We start from the raw sequence: 12285 nt of genomic DNA, 5'->3' as shown, positions 1-12285 counted from the left end.
TGGTACCCAGTCCAAATAAGTTTTAATACAAATACTTCGTGGAACTAGAACTTAATCATTTCATTGGCTATAAAGACTATAATTTCTTCAGAAATAATGTTTTCCCCCCAATACCAAAGGTCTTTACCTTTGGATACAAATATCAGCATACTTACCTTAAGAAGGAAGGTGTTATTTTTATAACATTAACAGGTGTGTCCCCAACACACATAAGATTAGAAAACATCTCTTTCAAGCCCTGAACACTCTCAAGGCACATTTGCATATTTTAGAATGTGAGAAGTCTTACAGTTAGAGATAACTGCTCAAATTTGCTTAGCCCAGCATTTCCCAAAGTTAACTTTTCTCAAGATTAACTACAGAGTTTCACACCACCATCCCAACTCCAAACCCCCATTCCTCAAAGCAACTTTTGGAACAGCTTGTGGAACTAGCTCCATAAAGCAAAGTTTGGGAACTCTTAGTTTAGTGGCTTCTATCTCCACAGATTTTGCTGTCTGAATAATATATAAGGAGTTCTGAGTGACAATTGCACCCATTTGAATATATCTTCAACTGACTCCATAATTAGAGATTTAAAATGCAAATTTTTCAAAAGCAAACTGTCTTTACCATTTAGACATGTTGTTAAGATTTGATTTTGTATATACTCCTATCACTTTCTAGAATATCTGGTATAGGTAAGAGGATCAAAAGACTGATAAATATTGAACACCAATATGATTATGTCTAAATTTTATGTATATAGAGAGCTTCTCCATACTTTTTATCCTCTTTGGTGTATGGCCCTCGGGACAATGAAAATTTCATCATTTGTACTTTGTACACGATGCATAGTAGGAATTCATTTTAATACAGGCAAAGACACAAAGCCACTGCTATCCTGCCTCAGATATGAAAACAAAGAGCCAAATACACATATTGTGAACACTCACCTACATCACTCCTCTTAAAGGGACTCTCTCATATGACTTAACTATGCATGACTCTTTATTTAAAAAAAATTAAACAGGGTAATTTTAAAGGTACATTCCTTTTGATTGCCTTAAGATGGCTGGCTTTTCGGCTCCCGTTTCCAAGAAGGCAGTGAACTTAAAGTGAAAATGGAGAGAAGACCCTGGAAAATATTTCAGTGTGGACAGGAGAGTGAATAGACATGAAGTAGTTAAGATATCACATGTAGCTGCATAGAGCCCTGATATATCACAAAGGATTCTACAGTTTAATTCTGCAAATACAACAAAAATTTCAGCAAGGCATATTTTTCTGAAAATAATAATGTATGATAGTTATTCTCATGGCAAAAGAACATCTGTAGAGTACAAAGGGATAATGTGATTGAACTTAAAAGTCTGAGGATATATATATGTGTGTGTGTGTGTGTGTGTGTGTGTGTGTGTGTGTGTGTTTTGTTTTGCCAGTCCTGGGGCTTGAACTCAGGGCCTAAGCACTGTCCTTGGGCTTCCTCAAGACTAGAGTACTACCACTTGAGCCACAGCACCACTTCCGGCTTTTTTCTATGTATGTGTTATTGAGGAATCGAACCCTGGTCTTCTTGCATAGTAGGCAAGCACTCTACCACTAGGCCAAACTCCTGGACCTGAGAATATGTTTTTTGAGTGTGATATATTTATTATTGCCTAAAATATTCTAACCCTGCATCTCAAAAGAGAGAAACGTCCTCTTTTCCAGAGTAGGTAAGTGAATCCTATTACTTTGCTAATTCACATAAATACTACCATTATTATCTGTGGTGTTGGGTACTGAATCTAGGGCTCTCTGCATGCCATGGATGGTCACACCATTCATTCTCATATAAACATGGAACTATAATATGGTGCTTATCCAAATGTGATGCACAGGCCACTGCTGATGGCATGATTTTAGGAAATTGAAGGGATTTGTTTTTTAGCTGATTTCAATCATTGAGGTGATTGTGATGTTCCATATAACAGCTACTTCTGAGTAATTCCTATGGGCTGTCAAGTGCAAATACTAGTATTTTATCTTGATCTTTTTAAGACTACTCTGTGGTGCAGATATATACTTTTTTCTAGTCCTGGGCTTGAACTCAGGCCTGGGCACTGTCCTTGAGCTTTCTCAAGGCTAGCACTCTACCACTTGAACCACAGCACCACTTAGGGCTTTTTCTGTGTGTGGTACTGAGGAATCGAACCCAGGACTTTGTGTATGCTAGGCAAGCACTCTACCACTAGGCCATTCTCCTGGCCCCAGATAATTTTATCTTTGATGAAAAGAATGAAAATTAGGGCCCAGGGAGGTTAAATAAATTGGGCAGATTCAGTCCTAGGAAAGGTTCACGCTTAATTATTTTCTAGACTTTGGTCTACGCCTACTTTGTCTATTTGTCTGTATGTCCCTCTACAGAGATACATGCTAGGGTCTCACTATAATGCTCAGGCTAGCTCTGAACTCATGAGCCCTTTGTTTTAGGCCTCTGAGTAGCTGCTATATACTACTGAACCCATTTCAAAATAGTAAATTTTCTTGATTGAATCTTTAATAAGTGTCTGTAGATATGAAATGAAGTCACTCTTACTCCATGTATGTTATCAATTGTCACCAAGCAAACAACAGATAGACATGTACATTAAAGCATAACTGAGAAGACCTAGCTTTCAGCTTACCTGCTTTTAATTTTGCCCAGAAAATACTCCTGTTCGGGTAGGAAATCTTCCTAATCTTTACATAAGTTTAAGACTTCATACAGTCATATTTCTACGGGAAATATAAATAATTCAAGTAACTCTGAAAAAGATAGGCCTCAATTATGGTATATTATAATTTAAGAAAAAAATGAAACTTCAGGAAAAGTTGACAGATTAGAAGCATTACAGGAAGTTTCTTACTCGCTCTCTCCAGAGGTTAAGCCAGAATATATTTTTTTTAAAGGGCAGAAGTTTAAGGTCTAGCTAGGGAATAAAGGCATGTTTTGTCTGACACATCCCAATTCAAATCCAACATTTATCAAATGAGTCTTAAGTACTGTATTTAAAAAAAAAAAAAGCTAGGAGCTGGCAGGCTGGGTATATTAAGCCTTCATTATTGTAAATTTGTATTTTAAAAACCCAATATCTTTTCTGTAAATATGCAAGGATTTCTCTGACAATTTCTCTTTTTGTAAAGCCACCTCTTACTGAAACATTTTAAATAAAACTCATATCTAAAATGGATTCTTGACATTTGGGAGTTCAAAATCTCCCCAAATTCAGAGCAGGGGAAAAGCTGCATAATTATAGTTCATTTCAGTGCACGTCATAAAGTAATGAAAAAATGTTCCTAACCAAAAAGTAACAACTTAAGACTGGCATTTAAAACAAAAAAAAATTACTGGTGGCCTTAAACAAAAATCATACATCTGGGGGCCAGTGGCTCTAGCCTGTACTCCAAATTACTCAGGAGGCTGAAATCTGTGGACTGAAGTTCAAAGCCAAACAGTTCAGCAAAGTCTGTGAGATTCTTCGCTCCAATTAACCAGCAGGAAGCAGGAAATAGAGCTGTAGTTCAAGAGATGGAGCACTAACCCCGAGCAAAAAAGTTCAGGGACAGTGTCCAGACCCTTTGTTCAAACTCTAGGATGAAACAAAATGAAACAAACAGGGCTGGGAGCATGGCCTAGTGGTAGAGTGCTTGCTTAGCATGCCTGAAGCCCTGGGTTTGATTCCTCAGTACCACATACACAGAAAAAGCCAGAAGTGTTGCTGTGGCTCAAGTGGTAGAGCACTAGCTTTGGGAAAGTGCAAGGACAGTGCCCAGGCCCTGAGGTTAAGCCCCACGACTGGCAAAAAATAAATAAATAAAAATAAATAAATAAAACAAAACACCCCCCCCCCCACACCACCATCACCACCATCACCACCACAGCAAACCAACAGATGAGTAAACAAGCATGCAATCTGCTGTTCATTTTATCAAAGGAAAACTAACTGTACACTACTTGTAAAGAACAAAGGCAAAAACACCATTCAAAATTGATGTGAACTAATCACAACTGGCCACCACCATGTGAAAAACCAAATTCTTTAATGAGGCTATTGAGAACAACAGTTCCATTATTTCATTGGATACATTAATATCAATCCATAATATACAGTGCTATGGACCATACAGAAATTATTGCTGCTTCCAGCAGCAGTGAGTATCGTTAGTATTACAGTACCAAGCGTCCACAAGAGACAGTCATTTGTCATTTTTATCAAGAAATAGGGTTTGTTATACTGTTAGCAACGTCAACTTTTCCCCAGTGCATTTTTCAACATTATTAATAAGTGCATTCCTTTGTGCTTTATTGTATATCTTTTAACATCCTATGTATTTTATTTCTTATTGCTTCTGTTGTTTAAAAAACAATCACAAAGAATTCTGTCATCCTCTAGATAAGACCAGGTTGGTTGTACAGTTTTTATTTGGCAAAGTCAGAAAGTTTGGTTTTTCCATTGCCTTACCCAGAGGCAGGTGAAATATTTTGGTACTTTGGTCACTCCAAAGGGGAGGCCCAACCCTGAGTTACAGTTCTGCACCCAGGGATAAGGGGAGAGGTATGGATCCTTCCCTTGTTACAACACAAGCTCAAAGCACTGCCTCTTTGCTTAACTAGTTCCTAAATCAAATCCACACTGTTTGGCAAAAAAGAAATAAATAAAACCACCCCCGAAGTAGCATCCTTTCTGTGGTTGCTCAGCTGCCTAACCCAACAGCTGTCATTTAAGAGGATCAAGACAGGAAAGCAGGGGATGGCAAGCTTAAAGGATGCAAGACTCAGGGCCATGGTAAAAGATGCCACACTTTCTTCCACAAAGCTTTCTGTACAGTTGCTCCACCACAGCCTTATTCTTTGGACCATGGCTTAGTCAACTTCATGAAACTTTGCTCTATTGCTAAAACCCTCCAAATCAGCTAAGGGAAACTACCATCATAGTGTTGTGATCTTCATCTTGTGCAGACAGTCCCCTCCCCCATATAAATAGGAAGACAGTGCTATGATTGTATCGAGGAACACTATGGTACAATTAGCTGTCCATGCAGATTTGCATTACTAGTCTAGGAAAAGAGCTATACAACTAAGGGAGTTGAAAGAATGGGAAGTCAATTTCCCTACCCCCTTAAGTAATAAAGCTATAAAACTGAAAGCATCATCATATTTCCAAGGATTCCCATTGCCCCGCGTGCATGGGATCTATGCACTTGATCATTTTCACCTAGGCCATCCATTCAGACATCTGACAATCGCTTCTCTCAAACCCTTCCATCATCCATCACCAATTCACATTTGACATTGCAACACTTTAATAAAACACCCTCCCCTGAATAAGGTTTTCTGATGAAAGAAGTTGGCACTCTGTCACTAAAATATATTTCATATTAAAAATATCTGAAGGAAAAACTGGAAGCTCTATTGTCTACATAGGCACCATGCTACATGTTTCTTTCACTACAGATACCATCAGGTAACTTTCTCTGACTTTATAGTTCAGTCAGCGCTAGGCCAAAAGAGACTACTGCTACGTTTAAGGCACTTCATTCTGAATGGATATGCTTTATGCCACTCACTACTCAATCACAGGCTGCTACTGAGAAATCCCAACAGCCTTGCTTGTAACACTACAAGCTGTCTGTGTAAAACATCTAGGCTTGATACCTGTAACACTACTGTTATTGCATAGGGCTATACAAGTAGATAATGCACCAAAACTAACTTTACAACCTGTCTGCTTGTTAAGAAACTTGTTAACAAGTAACAGTGATTTGCCAATATAGTATTTTTTTCTCTCTTAGAAAAACAAAAAGATCCAGCAAGTTTGTTGCAATAAACCCCAATTTAAATGGCCATAATGGACGTAACATCGCTATGGTGGTTATCAGTTTCCAAGAATATTGCTATTTTCATATCCTAAAAATAAATATGTAAGTATATTTTTTTCTAGAAAGCCTGGTTTAAACCTATTAATACTACATCTTAAGTGTACTGAAAAACAGTATTTGAGTGAGATTGTAATGTACAAAATATTTGCAAAGCTTGCTTTAAATGCAAGACCTTGCAGGAAAGTTTTCTTTCTTGGGTGTACAAAGAATGCAGAAAACCACCAGTAAGCTGTAAAAAATATTGAAAACTTGCCATTTTAAGATGCAAATTCTTACAAATTAATACAAACACTGAAAAGAACGATGATAATAAAGAATCTGTACAAAGCAGAAGACTAAAACAGAATTTAAAAATAAAAACAGTAAAGCCAATTAGAAATATGCCCAGTTCAGTTGTCTTATCAAAAAGCAAGAAAAATTAAATTAAAAAAAGGAAATTTCAGTGCTCCTCAATATTTTACTTTGAGAGGACATTCCTTTCCACTTCAAAATAAAATATATCTTATGAAAAAACCAGATCACCCTCATTAAAGAAGAGAACTGTAACTGTACTACATAAAAGAAAAGACTGGATCCCATGTCTACTATGCAGAGCATTGGTCTAGCTCCCTTCAGTTTTGGATAGTATCAGTTATATATTCCAACCAGACAACTCTCATGAAAATGAGTGATTTTTTGTCTTATACAATATACTATTCTGTTAAATAGTTTGCAGTATAAAGCCTAAATGATACGAGAATGAATGGCACTGTGTCTTCAAGACAGTACCAATGAATCAATACATTTATAAACTGGAAAAGGGTTAGTATGGGTGTCTTTTCCTCTTTTTCTTCTTTTTTTTGGGGGGGGTAGGGCGGGAGCTGGGGTTGCTTTACATTCTTTCAATTAAACTTTACATGTAATTGCCAAAGAAGTCACAAGCATAAAAATCTCAAGCCAAGTTTTCCCCTGAATAGTAATAATAAAAATGCACACAGATACTTCTTTGATGCAAAAATCCTCTTGCTCAGAAAGCTCCTGTCTGGAGAGGTCATTTCACAGATACCGTACACTTCACTGTACAATACTTTGGAGGCATTTGTAGCTGTAAAATAGAATATACAAGTCTGTTTCACAAAATTCTAAAAATAAAATCTATCCTGGGCTATTGAGAAAGCATGAAAAAAATTCATATTAAAGGAAAATTATCAAGAAAACCCTTCCAGGTGAAGTTATGAAGTCTACTAATGGAGAAACAAGGAGCCATCTGTGTTGATGTCGGGCGGGGAGTGGTGCTAACACGCGTGCTCTGTTTCTTCCATGCTCATGCTGCTCCTCCGGCTGCTCGCTTTGGAAGCTCCTGGGGAAACTGAGGAGAGGAGCGGGTCGGTCACACCAACCGGGGACAGGGTGTCGTCCATCAGGATGTCTTCCAGTTTGGATCCCATTTTTGTGGGCATGCTGTAGGCTGGGTTGTTGTCAGGCCCAGTGCCCAGGCTACTGTTGAAGGTGATGGTGCCATCGGTGAGATCGAGGGTGGTGGTGCAGGTCAGCTCAGCCTGGTGCTGCAGGAGATCCTGGCTGCAGTTCTCAAGAACTGGCTCTTGCTTGATGATCCGATTCACCAAGTCGGGTGAGCAGAGACCCGTTGATGGGATAAGGGAAAGTCCGTGGGCTCGAGCCTGCATTTCCAGCTCCTACAAAGAAAGTCAAAGTCAGACAACTTCATAGGTGAAAGCACAAAGGAGTTTCAGGGCACTGAAACGGTTCTGGATGCTTCTCTTCAGGGTGGGTGGGCATATGTTCCTATACACTTGCCCAAGCCGAAGGAATGCACAGGGCGGGAGCAGCATAATAAGTCAAGGATGGGAGAGGATAATGAATGTCGTGGAGGGTTCATCGCTTTTCAGAAATATGCCACTCTGGTGGGGGAGGCTGCTGAGTGTGTGGGGAGGGAAGAAGGGGGCATGGAAAGATGGTGTAGTTTTCATTCAGTTCTACTATGAACCAAAACCTAATTCATAAGAGAAAAACAAAGCTATTAAAATTTGATAGAGGGATAGCAATACATTCTTAAAGCAAATATGTGTTGCTTGTCAACATTAATGAACTCCGTATTTCACCAGGTACAGCGCCAGCACAACTGGGAGTATGTGAGTTAGCTTTTTAGTTATATACATGTTCAAAATGAGGATAGGCTGCTACATGAGTGTGCAGGTATCTCTTGTGCACTGAATTACACTTCTTTGGATATATGTGTGAAGAGTGTGACACAGGATCAACTGGTAGTCCTACTGTTCAAGTTTCCTGAGGAACCTCCATACTGACTTCCATAGTGGCTAGAGTCATTCACACCCTCTCAAGAATGTATACAGGTGTCTTAACCCTGGGTCTTCATTATATTGTTATATGTTTACTGGATGCTGGTCATCTTTTCAGTGTAAAACAACGTGTGTGCATGTGTATATGTGTATAATTATATGTATACATATTGTATATATACATTTTATATTATATTATATCTACATAAAATGAAGTATTCAGCCATAAAGAAAAACAAAAGGATGATCTTTGCAGGAAAATGAATGAAACTGGATGAAATGTTGAATGAAGCAAAACATCCTCAGAAAAACAAATATCCTATGTTTCACTCATATGTAAAATCTAGACCTAAAATAAAAATATTAATGATAATAATACATGCATGAATGTAAAACAGGGACTTACAGGGAGTGAAAAAGACAGTACATATGAGAACAGGATGTGGGGTGATTCTAGAATATATATATATATATATGTATATGGAAATAGCAAAATGAAACCTACAAAAGAAAGGAAGAGAAGGAATAGACATAATAATTGTTTCATTTTATTTTTTGGTGATTCTTCTTTATGTATGGTATAGTCACTTGTATATCTCTGTAAGGATCTGGAGATGGTGAAGAACTCAAGAGAAAAAGGGTGAAAAGTGCAGCAGTGAAGTTCACTGGACACGGATGAACGTGAAGTATACAACATGTGGGCAGAGAGCGGAGGGAGAGACCGGGAGAGCAAAGAAGCAGGAGACACTGTACCAAGGGAAATGTACTTATTATCTGACTCGTGTAACTGTAATCCTCTATATATCACCTTTATAACAAAATCAATTAATTTAAAAAAGAAAGAGATGGGGTGAATTTGATTAAAGTACATAGTAGATATTACAAAGATGCGCCTTTGTAATGAAAATTTAAAATGAAGATTAGCTAACAATAGGAAGAAAAATCGAACTTAGGACATGGCACTTGTTAGGCAAGTGCTTTGCCCCTGAGCTACAGCCTAGCCCAATAAAAGAAATTTAAATGCAAGCTAATAAAAGATACACATTTAGGAACTGCCATACTGCTTTCCATAGTGGTTGAACGAGTTTGCACTCCCACCAACAGTGTAGTAGTGATCCCTCCCGGCCACATCCCTGCCAGCATCTGTTGTTATTAGATTTCCTGATCATGGCTATTCTAACTGGAATAAGGTGGAATCAGAGTTGTTTCGATTTGCATTTCTTTTATAGTCAGAGATGTTGAGATGGCAGTTCCTCAAAAGACTAAACATAGAACTCCCCTGACCCAGCAATTCCACTACTTGGCATTTACCCAATCGTCCAGAAACAAGGGCATGCTAAAGCCACTAGCACAATGATGTTCATTCCAGCACTATTCACCATAGCAAAGATATGGAACCAACCAAGATGCCCCTCAGTTGATGAGTGGATCAACAAGATGTGGTATTTATACACATGGAATTCTATGCTGCTGTCAGAAAGAACGACATTGCCCCATTTGTAAGGAAATGGAAAGACAGAAAAAATCACCTTAAGTGAAGTAAGCCAGACTCAAAGGAACATAGGCTCAATGGTTTCCCTCATTTGTCATCATCAGTAGAAACCTTGGGCTCTACTAGCAGAGATTTACAATAGAACAAAATCTAGATATATAAGGTCATATAGTACTGAAGCTAAATGAAAGGACCTCCAGGATATTGAAACAAAAGCCATCGAATGAGTGATTGTTGTCCTTAATGTACTATGTTATCTCTCATCTCTTTTGCTGTCCCTTGGTTATCTCATATTGTTACAGCATTTTACCTTGTTATCTGATATATCATATATATGCTTATTTGGTTATTTGAAATAGGATAGGCAAGGGGGAAAACAAGATGAGGGGTGGGAGTGGGGGGAGGGAAATGGGGACCAAGACATGAGAAAGGGTATCAATGTTTGTGAAGTAATGCACCTTCTATCTGGTGAATATAAAGTAACCCTTTTATTAATTACAATAAAAATATATGAAAAAAGACATATATTTAATATATAGTAACACAATTTCATGGTCCCTAAGCTGTGCCCTGGGATACTACCCTGAAGATACTCCAAGGCTTAAAAGAAGATGAACAGATGGAGAAAGGATGGGTGACTGTAGAATAATATTCAATGTACATATGTGAAAATGGAACCACGTAACTTGAGGGGCAGGCGAGGCTGCGAGAGTTGGTGAAGAATGACAAAAGGGTTAACGGTGATCAAGAAGCTTTGTAATCATAAGAACACGCTGAATTGAAACCCCTTTGTACAACTACTTAAAGATCACAATAAAAAATGAAAGATTTCCTGAGAATGTACTGGATATTTCTCAGTTACATCATACATAATACATCAGCGCCTTTTTTGTGGGGAGGAGGGCGCTGTGGGAAAGACCACATGAGCATCTGAACAGAATAGCAGGCTAAGGGTCACTGATGTAATTGGGAATACAGACTATTTGTGTTACACAATGTGGTCCCCACAGACACAGGGATCTCATTCATGAGTACTGTAGTTATTAGAAAAAAAAATCCAAAGTAAATGAAGTCCAATTTTTATGTTTTACTTTTTCCCAAAATAGCTACTATGCTTTTAAGGCCTAGATGTTCCCTAAGTTATTCAGAATTAAATAAAATAATGTCTCTTTAGGTCCAGGAGGGGGTGCAATGAAAAAACAACAACAACAACAACAAACCACTAAAAGTCTAGGGACACCCAGAAGAAAAGTTTGGCTAGCGATGGTTAAACTTCTACATGGGTAACTTGACAACTGAAGTTTCAGAAGCTCCATTTATCCCATTTCACCATGGGAAAGGGAAATCATTTTCTTAAAAAATTCAAACAATTAGCTCTCATGCATAAAGTAAATGGTTCCCGTCTTTACTTTCTTCATTTACCTTTTTTTTTAATCACGGGCTAACCTGTGTCCTTCATGTATTTCTTTGTTGAAGTCCTAACCTGCTATAGATAGTGATGCAATTTATCTTGAGAGACAGCGTCTTTAAAGTGGTGAATTATAAAAAAAAAAAGTTGCATTGGTGGATCTAACCCAACAAGACAAGAGTGATGTCGTAAGAAGAAGAGATGGACGACATATGCAGATCAGGGAGAAGGTATTCCTTTGCAAGCCAAGTAGAGGCCTCTGAAACAACCAACCTTCTGACATCTTGACTAGAATGATGAGCAAATAGCCTTCTGTTGTTTAAACTACTCAGTCAGCGGTGTTTTGTTGTAGCAGCTCTGGTGGATGGATATACTTTCTAACTATCTAGGCTGCCCCCAGGATTCAACACTCAAAGTAAGCTCTGCCCCTTTTTCCTTTCTGTGCATAACTAGACACCCCTAAGATAAACACAGCGATGTTGAGCCCCCAAAAGCACTAGAGTTCTTTATGTCAATTCAATCCACGTATATGATGCAATAAGATATACACATGTATCAAGTCCTCTGGACTTATTAGGGAAGTACTGACCTCATGACATGGCCTCTCAGATTTTGTCCACAAACCCAGAGATGGGAGTGTCTTCACAGTCATGCTTAGCCCATGTTAGAACTGGTGAATCTGTGAGTCCCTCTTCTGGATGCTCCAGAAGTATAGGATGTCATGCAAGTTCCTCCATGTTCCCTTACCCGAGCTCCAGGCATCATTTAAAACCCCTGGGCTATTTAATAAAATGGCAGTTCCTCTGATAATAGGGCTTCATGCTCCTTCTTCTGTGACAATTTCTGTATGCATCACTTAGATTGAAAATGAAAGAAAGCCCTTAGGCCCAAGCTGACAAGCGGAGCTCTTGTAATGACACCAAGAAGCTAATAACAGCACCCCTACACACTCAGATTGTCATTTCGACATACAAATAAACCTATTCAAATCATTTGCTGTTTACTGAAAAATGTGTGTCAGCTGACTAAAGCAGAGTAGAGAGGGGAATCTGTAGCATTCTACCTTCACCACCCTAAAGAGCCTTGCTAATTAACTGTTTTTCACTATGCCGACATCCTAAGGTGGCCTCACAGTCATGGGAAACAAACCAAGACATCATCACTGTGGAATTTCCAGTATGCACATTTCACAATATTCTTTT

At 38.5% G+C, this 12285-nt stretch overlaps 1 protein-coding gene across 3 annotated transcripts in view; it reads right to left on the bottom strand.

Moving 5' to 3' along the window:
- Positions 1-4027: 4027 nt before the first annotated feature.
- Mitf (melanocyte inducing transcription factor) overlaps positions 4028-12285 on the bottom strand; it is a 202771-nt gene continuing 194513 nt past the window's right edge. For all 3 annotated transcript variants that reach the window (XM_090323929.1, XM_090323938.1, XM_090323947.1), the window contains one exon: positions 4028-7559. In XM_090323929.1, coding sequence (XP_090180055.1) covers positions 7158-7559 — 402 coding nt within the window. In that variant the 3' untranslated portion in view covers positions 4028-7157. The remainder of the gene's footprint in view (positions 7560-12285) is intronic.

Source organism: Megascapheus bottae, chromosome 2 (assembly GCF_031878675.1).
Source record: "Megascapheus bottae isolate mThoBot1 chromosome 2, mThoBot2.hap1, whole genome shotgun sequence".
Taxonomy (NCBI): Eukaryota; Metazoa; Chordata; class Mammalia; order Rodentia; family Geomyidae; genus Megascapheus; species Megascapheus bottae.
Note: the sequence above shows the minus strand (reverse complement) of the source record. Positions and strands in the feature narration are given on the sequence as shown.